Here is a 10,090-nt window from a genome sequence, read left to right as displayed (position 1 = left end):
AAAAATATTTTTATAATTTAAAGTTAAAAATAAAATAAAATTAAAACTTAAATAATTTTTAAATAAATAAAATAAATTTAAAAATTATCTAGATTGTTATCTTAAAATAAATAAATTTAAAAATTATATATATTATTTATTTATTAAATAAATTTTTGTTATTTTTTAAAAATTTTATTTATTAACTTTACAGTAAAGTTAGCCTTACTGTAGCATCCATCCTCTTCTGCCGTCTGTCCCCGCCACTGTTTCTCTCTCTTTCTCTCTCTCTCTTCACCGATCCCCTAAATGTCCAAGCTACCCCCGCAGGTAGAATTGGTTTGTAGGAGGGTTTTGGGGATTTGAGTAAGATTTGCCAAAGACAATGAGTAAGCCAGCAATGCACAAGTTTCTGCAAATAAAACCTTTGATTTCGAGTGAAACCCACTGGAGGGTTACAATCCCTTTGAGAAATCTGCCTTGTCTGATCCGAAATCGCTTCCTTCAAACCGAGGCAATCCCTTCTTCTGCTTCAGAACCGCTCCCTTTGGGATCCGCTCTATCACTCTCTAAGCGCCTCCGAATACCACAAAACAACTCCCCGAATTCCTCATCCGTCCTCAACTGTTTGAAATCCCATGGATTCGAGGATACCCAAATCGCCAAACTGGTTAGGAAACGCCCCGACATCCTCAATTGCAAAGTTCACACAAAGCTCAAGCCCAAGCTTCGATATCTCATTCAAAACGGTTTTACGGGTAAGCTTTTGCCTGACCTCATTTTGTCGAATCCGTTTCTTCTTTTTCGAGGCTTGGATTCTCAGATTAGGCCATCTTTTGAGTTCTTGCGCCCTTTCCTGAATGATGAGGAAATGCTCGTTGCTCTTAAACGAGCTTCGTGGTTATTGACTATTAGTCTGAATTCGGTTTTGCAACCAAATGTTGATTTATTGATTAGTGAAGGGGTTCGTGCTAGTAGGATATCCAAGTTGCTTACATTGCAGCCTAGAGTTCTCTTGCAAAGCCATGACAGGATGGTTTACGCCGTTAAAACTATTAAAGAAATAGGTATTGAACCTAAAGAGACTAGGTTTATACATGCTCTTAGGGTGATTTGTTCCATGAGCGAGTCGAATTGGAAGAAAAAGGTGGAGGTTTTTATGAGTTTGGGATGGAGTGAAGAGGAAGTGTTGAATACTTTTAGGAAAGACCCACTTTGTTTAGCTTGCTCCGAGAATAAGCTTCGGTATTTGATGGATTTTTATGTGAATACTATGAAGTTGGATGCAAGGACTATAATTGCATACCCAAAATTGCTTGGTTTCTCAGTTGAGAAAAGGGTTCACGCCAGGTATATAGTTTTGAAGGCTTTGGAGTCAACGAAGCTGATCAAAGATGACAAGAAGATTGTTTGGGTAATAAAACTGCCTGAAAAGAAATTTTTGGAGGAATATATTGCTAAGCATATGGACAAAGTTCCAGGTTTGTTGGATATGTACCATGGTGCTGTTAAGCCAAGGAAAACAATCAGGGGCAAAAAAGAAAAATTTGATCCCAAATCAGCAAGTTTGGCTCTGTAATTCAGAAACTACCTAGATATTCCTATGCCTTGGTATTGGTTTACTTAAGGTCATGGTTCTTTTGTTGTTTATGTAATCACTAACCTGTTGCTTTATTTTAAATTCTTGCATTTAGTGGAACGCCAGTGGGTATCCTTGATAGCCTGAAAGAGTCATAATGATTTAGCTTCATATCTTACTTTGGATTGAGAAGAATTCTGTCCTCAATCTTTCATTTCTGAGAAAACTTAGGGCCTGTTTAGCTTAAAAACAATTTTCCAATTTTTATTATTTTTCTTGTATTTGATGAAATTAGTTATTCTTTTTTGTTTTCAGTGTTGGAAGTCTGCGATTTCCAGTTTTCTAGCAAATTGGAGAACTCTTAAAAGATGCTTCTGAAACGATTCCAATTCTCTTTCTGAAAAAGGGAAAACAAGGGTTTCCAAATCTGGATACTAAACTTAAAAACACCTTTATTTATTGAACATAAATAAGATAAATGAATTTTGAAAATGAAAGTCATTTTCCAATACTAAATGGGCCCATATTTTTAGTTTCAGGGAGTCATCCATCAAAATTATGAGATTGGTTGCTCCTATTAGCAATGTAATGCCAGTGAAAGCTGTAGTTAGCTTTGGCTTATTGATGACTTGCCGTCATTCAAACTCTTATATTGGCTGTTCTTTTCCACGATGGAATTGGAGAAGGGTTGGAATACATTGTTATAGATTTTTTCTTCAGAAAGTTGCTTGTAGCTTGTTGTTTGTAAACTAATTGTTGAGAACTTGGGTATGTGGTGGTTGCTCGAAAATCTCAAATCTTCTTCTGTACTATTTATTAGTGACTCCCCATTTGTATAAAGCTACTGGTTGTATTGTTTTGTTGATCTATCTTGAAGTTAAAGACAGGAAAAAATAGTCAAAGTGTTCCATTCACTTGGAATTCCCAGTTTTCAGTGAACAGTTATGTATGCAAAGCAAGCTGTTTGGTAATTGAAATGCTCCAGTTGTCTTGTGCATTTCTATCATTTCTTTTCCTACAAAAGCTTAATGTTTCTCTGATTAAAATCTCAGTACATCCTTCCATATATATATAAACAGGGATTGTGCATGACACGTCCCCTTCCACCTTGGCACATCCTGGGTGGGCTCACTGCCAAATGATGATTCATTTTCCCCTGGCTGTTGTAAGGAAATAGGGAAAGATGTAGCTCATTGATGGTGTCTAATGTTGTCTTATCTTGGTGTGCAGTTAAGCAATGTTGCTGTCATATGATATATTTGATGTCCAATTTTGAGCCTTTCCCCTGCATATTTCCATATGGTTATTGGTACTAAAAGATTGATTAAAAACTATTGAAATATAATAATAAATGGTAATTTTAAATGGGGAGAAAAATAATAATTTAATCATATTGAAAATAAATAAAACATATAATTGAAATATCTCAAATTTCACTTTCATTTTTTTTGCTTCTCCCCTCGAGCCGTCCGATCTGGCTTGGTGACGGGGCTGCCCATTGGACAAGGCCTAATTATTAGTATGGGGTTCAAACTTATTGACACAAATCGAATCGGGTTTTAGGAGGGTTTTGCGAATTCGGCCAGCAATGCGCAAATTTCTACAACTAAAACCCTTGATTTCCAGTAAAACCCTGTGGAGGGCTTCAATCCCTACCACAAATCTGCTTTCTCTGATCCAAAAACACTTCCTTCAAACCGAGGCAATCCCTTCTTCTGCTACAGAAGCGCCCGCTTTGGGATCCGCACCTTCACTCCCCAGACGCCTCCAAACACCCCAAACCAACTCCCCAAACTCCTCTTCCGTCCTCAACTGTTTGAAATTCCATGGATTCGATGATACCCAAATGGCCGAACTGGTTAAGAAACGCCCTGACATCCTCAATTGCAAAGTTCACACGAAGCTCGAGCCCAAGCTTCGATATCTCATTCAAAAGGGTTTTACCGGTAAGCTTTTGCCTGACCTCATTTTGTCGAATCCGTTAATTCTTTTTCGGGGCTTGGATTCTCATATTAAGCCATCTTTCGAGTTCTTAAGCGCTTTTCTGAACGGTGAGGAAATGTTGGTTGCTATTAAACGATCTTCGTGGTTATTGACTATTAGTCTGAATGCGATTTTGCAACCAAATGTTGATTTATTGATTAGAGAAGGGATTCCCGCTAGTAGGATATCCAAATTGCTTACATTACAGCCTAGAGTTATCTCGCAAAGCAATGTCAGGATGGTTTACGCGATTAAAACTGTTAAACAAATCGGTCTTGAACCGAAAGTGCCTAGGTTTATACATGCTCTTAGGGTGATTTGTTCCATGAGCGAGTCAAATTGGAAGAAAAAGGTGGAGGTTTTATGAGTTTGGGATGGAGTAAAGAGGAAGTGTTGAATACTTTTAAGATAGACCCTCCTTGTTTGGCTTGTTCTGAGAATAAACTTCGGTATTTGATGGATTTTTATGTGAATACGTTGAAGTCAGATGTGAAAACTATAATTGCATATCCAAAATTGCTTCATTATTCAGTTGATAAAAGGGTTCATGCAAGGTATATGGTTTTGAAGGTTTTGCAGTCAATGAAGCTGATCAAAGAGGACAAGAAGATTGTTTGGGCAATAGTATTGTCTGAAAAGAAATTTTTGGAGGAATATATTACTAAGCATATGGACAAAGTTCCAGATTTGTTGGATGTGTACCATCGTGCTGTTAAGCAAAGGAAAACAATCAGGGGCAAAAGAGAAAATTTTGATCCCAAATCCACAAGTTTGGCTCTGTAATTCAGAAACTACCTAGGTATTCCTTTTGACTTGTTCCTAATGTATTGCGGCGCTGTCAGTTTGATCTTGTGAATTCATCTTTGTCGCCATTGTCTTTTTCTTTGTTTTGATATTGGTTTACTTAAGGTCATGGTTCTTTTGTTGTTTATGTAATCACTAATCAGTGGGTCTCCAAGCAACTCTTTGATTTATTTTTAAATTTTAACTCTTGCTTTTACTGGAATTCCTGTGGGTATCCTTAATAGCCTGAAAAAGTCATAATTATTTAGCTTCATATCTTACTGGGGATTGAGAAAAATTATGTTCTGAAGTCTTCATATCTGAGAAAATTTAGGGCCAGTTTAGATTCAAAACATTTTTTCCATTTTGCAATCTTTCAATTTTTACTATTTTTATTGTATTTGATGAAGTTAGTTGTTCTTTTTTTTTGTTTTTGTTACAGTGTTGGAAGCCTGTGATTTATAGTTTTCGAGCAAATTGAGAAACTCTTAAAAGATGCTTCTAAAATGATTCTGATTCTTCTTCTGAAAAATGGAAACCCAGGGTTTCTAAATCCAGATACTAAACTTATAACACCTTTTTTCAATTGTATATAAGATAAGAAAAATGAAGTTTGAAAATGAAAATCATTTTCCAATACTAAATGTGCCCATGTTTTTAAGTTTCTATTAGCAATGTAATGTCAGTGAAAGCTGTAGTTAAGAAAAATGAAGTTTGAATCAAAATTATGAGATTGGTTGCTCCTATTAGCAGTGTAATGTCAGTGAAAGCTGTAGTTAGTTTTGGCTTATTTACGACTTCATGTCATTCAAACTCTTTATCTTGCTGTTCCTTCCATGATGGAATTGGAAAAGGGTTGGAATGCATTGTTGTAGACCTTTTCTTCAGAAAGTTGTTTGTAGCTCATTGTTTGTAAATGCTGAGAACTCGGGTACGTGGTGGCTGCTTGAAAATCTTAAATCTTGTTCTGTACAGTGACTCTTCTTTTGTACTAAGCTACTGGGTGTATTGTTGGATATCTTGTATGTTAAATGGGAAATAATTGGAATTCCCAGTACTCAGTGAGCAGTTATGTCAGCAAAGCAAGCTGTTCAGTAATTGGAATGCTCTAGTTGCCTTGTGTATTTTTATCATTTTTTTTTCTAGAAAATCTTCATGTTTATCTGATTAAAATCCCCATTCATCCTTCCACATATATTCAGAGATTGTCCATGATGTTGGGGAAAAATATTTCTCTGGAAGATCCACATCAATTTCACCAATAGGTTAACTATTTGACTCCATATTTGAAGAATGTGTTTATTTTGAAATAAAAATGTATTGAACCAGGCTTACTAATATAATCCCATTAATGAAAAATGGATAGTGGACCAGTTTTGTGGTCAATTTGACTGAAATTAGGGTCATCACTGGAATTATAATTGTTAAGAATAACTGATCTTGTTTGTTGCAAAATATAATACAAAATAAGCCCCTGCACAGCCTCATCACCAGGCAACTGAGAGCAAATCAAACAAAAGGCAAATCTGAAGCTTGTGATAGTGAGAGTAAGCCACCTGCAAAATCCAGTTGCTGCAGCATTAGCACTCAAAACCCAGAAACTATAGCCACATGAGATCCTTGGCATCCACCAAAGAAACAACATACACCACCCCCAAACGTTCAAGAGGTTAAGGAACCTCCTGACAACAGCCAATGATAACTCCACCCAATAAACCCAGCATGATAAATCCACAACTTGGCAGCTAGCATCATCTTCGATGTTTGCAGCTGGTGAAGCCCTGCTGGACTGAGTAGCTTCAGAATTAACCCACAAAAGATCTTGAGGTGCGAGGTTGTCAGCTGCCTCATTGTCTGGTCGAGGTATGTCTTATTTGCCATAAATGAATACTTTCAAGAAGTTTCATAATTTGAATCGCGTGCCTCCTTGGTCTACAAGGAACCTCTTATGGCTTTGAATCCACCTAACCGCATTATAAGAATCAGATTCAAGAGAAGCATAGCCTCCTTAACAGCAAGGAGCTCAGCCATGTTAGAATCAGATATCTCAATGGCTTCGGAGAAAAGGATGAGCGATTCTCCATCGTCATTCCTCAATATACCCTTCCGTACCTGACTCACAAGGATTACCTCTAGAAGCCCCATCAGTGTTGAATTTGACATATCTTTATTGCAATGCACAATCAAGACAGTAAATAAAAACAAATCTAACATTAACTGACCAACAATATAATGAATTCCACTATATTAACAAATATTTCAGTACAAGTTAATCATTTTATTAGATGGTACAATAAACAAGCAGACATGTGCAACACACACATATAATTAAATAAGTAATTAATTAATTACAAAATTGCTCATGATTCCAGAAGCAAAAAACAATGTTACCATTTGCCACTGGAAGCTACCATAAATTAGTTGAGATGAGACATACTTATTAAAGAATAATTACGCTAAATTCTAACACAGCTTTTTAAAAAGGAAAAAAAATGATATTTAGGATGTGTGTGCATCTATGTATATCAATATATATATATAGCCGATGAGCATATATTTTGAGTAATTATTTTCATTTTCTTTATTTTAATAATTTTTCATTAATAGTTTGACACTTTATTATGGTTTTTAAAGTTTGGCACATGCATGCATATATTGTTTATGGTAATCAAATTTTCTTAATTTTATTGAGAATTGTTAGCAAAAATACATAAACTTTATTATTATTTTTGTTTAAGAGAACGAAAAGAAAGCATAGTACTTGTTGGAAGAATAAAAAAATTCATTGTTGGCTAGAACATAATCACAACAGCTCTTACATATCAGCAATTGTAATATTGGCAAAAGTAAGGTGAAATATTACAACTCCAATTTGAATATATGGCAGACAATAAACCCTAACTCTCATGTGATCATCTCTCTTATGATCTCAGTTGTTTTATCCCCACGATCATTCTTTCTCAATGAACAATTCTTAAGTGGTAATTCTTAAGTGGCAAGCTTTATTACCACATAATTTAGCTTATGATATTGATGTCCTTAAAATAACACGTCAACATATCATGTGATAATGACATGGTATAAAAGTGTAAATTGTACCATTAACTAACAGAAGTTAATCAATAGTTAAAGAGAGGAGCTTATTTGACTCAAAATAAAATTTTAGAGACTTAAAGAACACAATAAAAGTATAGGTACTCAATTGATTTTTTTGCTATAGTTTAAGGGTTTATTCAGATATTTAGCCTTGACTATACATACACTCAAGCCTTTACCACTTCATGGCCATCTAATTTTTTAAGGAATAAATTAAGTATGGTAAGAATCAAAGATAAAATACCATAAAATCCTTATTAAAGAGAAGAAACCAATTCTTATAATACATTTAATTTGAATTAATTACATATTTCGTATTTAAATTATATACAGTCAAAAATTGGATTTGTTATCTAAAGTTGAAAAATATGCAATGTCGAATTTGACTTTGATTTTGTTTACCAAATTACATATTCTACTAATTTTATTAGCAAACATTTCACACACATGTTTAAAGAGGACGTATCCAATAACATTTGGTAGTATATCAATCTCCATATATAACTTGTTAGATCTTTAAAATTTGCAGGTTTAACCAAGTTTTAATGTGATGGGTTTAATTAGCTTACCAGGTTTAACCAACACGGCAATTGAAAGAAATACTAGAAACAACAAACCAAGGTCCTCAAAATTCGCAGGAAGAGCAAAGTCCATAAATTGGTAACACCATTCTGATTCTCCCACCATATAAGAATATGACTTATCATCCTTTTTCTCGGGAAGTTTCAGGAAATTTAATAATAAGAAAAGAAAATTTTAGAGAGCAATTCATCTGCTATGCATACAGATTTTGATGATGATTTTTTTTTTATATTTGGAAGAAAGAGGATTCAAAATTTATTCTTTTTAAGAGGAAAATCATATATTAATTAATAAATTAAATATTCGACTGCTTGCAAGTGATGGTCTTGCACAAGATTCATATCATAGATTTGCATCAGACTGCATTCTCTTTAACCCTGATACTGGAACACCCGCTGCATATTGTACTGCTAGTGCTACTGCAGGAATGGTAGCCATGATAGGTTTGGTTATCAAATTTCTACAATATTGGCTATTGCTTTGCATAGACACAATGCTCTCCCAAACTTGCATAGACACAATGCTTATATACTAGTTTGCAGGCATACAGGTTACAGAGTTAGGTGAAGCTGCTTTACAAATGATTAAGTCACGAAGTGCATATGATTTGGCTTTATGGTTTTTGAATTATTGTTTTTGGCTCACATGCATGTCCCATATTCAGATATGTCCCATATTTAAAGACAGTCAATAATCCAAAAACTTGAGAGGCCTCCAATGAAAACAGTAATGTTGGACAGTAAACAGAAATGAATATGTACAAAGGATTTCTATTGAAAATATAATTAGTTAAGTCAATAATCTCATTTTCTAGAAACAAGAGTAAAATATTGCTCAAAGATGACATTTCTAAATTTTTTAAAGCAATTTCGAAAATGTTACACGAGAAAATAATGTTAAATATCTCAAATTTTCATTGTTGAAAGGATTTATGAATTTTCACTATTTTAGGAAGAGCTTGCTAATTTTTAAAAGTGATTATCTAATTGATGCATGTTAAAAGAGCTGGCAATCAGTCAAATTTGTCCAAATCAACCATCTTCATATGGATTCTTTTCAATTTGAATTATTCTAGATATTTTCGGATTCAAATTGTTTTAAATTTAAATCATTTAAGATTCATGTTATTTTGAGTTCAAGTAAATTTCAAATCAATTTAGCATCTATATAACTTATATAACTTATATAAACACAATATTCCAAAATAATCATTCGATTGGATCAGGTGGCAATCACTTCTATTTTTCAAATCATTTTAGGGGAATTTACTATTAATATAAACACAATATTCGAAGATCAAGATCAAGAATGAAGCTTGACCTAAAAATTGATATCTCAACAGATTTTCATGACCTTCGAATGATAACATAGATCTAAATCCATAGCTGAAGGATCCTTCAATGATTTTCAAACAATATCTTCAATGATCTAAATCCATAACCATGGAACTTAATTGCACACAACAGAAAAGCTTGATAGATGTTTGATTCCCACAGATCGTCAAGTTCATACAGCTTGGTTGAACTCACTCAGGAAAGACATTACAAATGCGAATTAATATTCATTGTAAAAAAAACTAAAATAATGATAACTGGATAAAGTAAAAACAAATCAAAAAAAAAAAAAATCAGCTCTGCTTTTCCCTGTTTCTGTTTTGGATTCATTAACAAGGAATAAAAAGGAACAGGGTTTGCAATGCTGATTTACATGATAAAAAATGCACAAACTGAAAGCAATTTATGGTCATGGAACTGTGCCATCTAATGCAGTAGTCAGAGCTTTACATAAATGTCGTGTTTGTTACTAATCCAGCAAAACAATTGTATTTAATTCGAACAATAAATAATTCCTAGTCAACAGACCCATTTGTATTTAATTGGAACAATTTCTAGCATATTTTACCAGCTCGCACCCTTGCAAGTTGTGAAAGTGTCATGAAATCCAAGAAGATGCATATGATCTGGAGGAAAATCTATTGAAACCTTAAGAAAGGATAACAGAATTTTACGAAGAGAGGTACATGATTTTAATTATGATCATATTATAAATTGAAATATATATTACAACTTGAATTTAAATCTGTAACAA

At 33.9% G+C, this 10,090-nt stretch overlaps 2 protein-coding genes across 3 annotated transcripts; both read left to right on the top strand.

Moving 5' to 3' along the window:
* Positions 1-224: 224 nt before the first annotated feature.
* On the top strand, positions 225-2,425 carry LOC110425801 (transcription termination factor MTERF8, chloroplastic-like). Of its 2 annotated transcripts, none has more exons than XM_021440839.1 (2): positions 225-1,607; positions 2,098-2,425. In XM_021440839.1, the coding sequence occupies exon 1, from the start codon at positions 365-367 to the stop codon at positions 1,556-1,558; it is 1,194 nt and encodes a 397-aa protein (XP_021296514.1). In that variant the 5' UTR covers positions 225-364; the 3' UTR covers positions 1,559-1,607; positions 2,098-2,425. The 2 variants fall into 2 exon arrangements, with proteins under 2 accessions (XP_021296514.1, XP_021296515.1); XM_021440840.1 differs by having other exon boundaries at positions 2,092-2,425.
* A 654-nt stretch (positions 2,426-3,079) lies between these two features.
* LOC110425816 (transcription termination factor MTERF8, chloroplastic-like) lies at positions 3,080-4,547 on the top strand. The gene is given in 2 exon segments (XM_089785199.1): positions 3,080-3,897; positions 3,900-4,547. Coding segments are annotated over 2 exon segments (1,176 nt in total). The 5' UTR covers positions 3,080-3,146; the 3' UTR covers positions 4,325-4,547.
* Positions 4,548-10,090: the final 5,543 nt, after the last annotated feature.

The sequence above is a fragment of the Theobroma umbraticum genome, unplaced genomic scaffold (assembly GCF_002168275.2).
Source record: "Theobroma umbraticum cultivar Fairchild unplaced genomic scaffold, ASM216827v3 scaffold_12.1, whole genome shotgun sequence".
NCBI classification, from domain to species: domain Eukaryota; kingdom Viridiplantae; phylum Streptophyta; class Magnoliopsida; order Malvales; family Malvaceae; genus Theobroma; species Theobroma umbraticum.
Note: the sequence above shows the minus strand (reverse complement) of the source record. Positions and strands in the feature narration are given on the sequence as shown.

What these genes read in the sequence shown, in the direction of transcription:
- LOC110425801 (XM_021440839.1), top strand. Translation starts at nt 365, where the DNA reads ATGAGTAAGCCAGCAATGCACAAGTTTCTGCAAATAAAACCTTTGATT.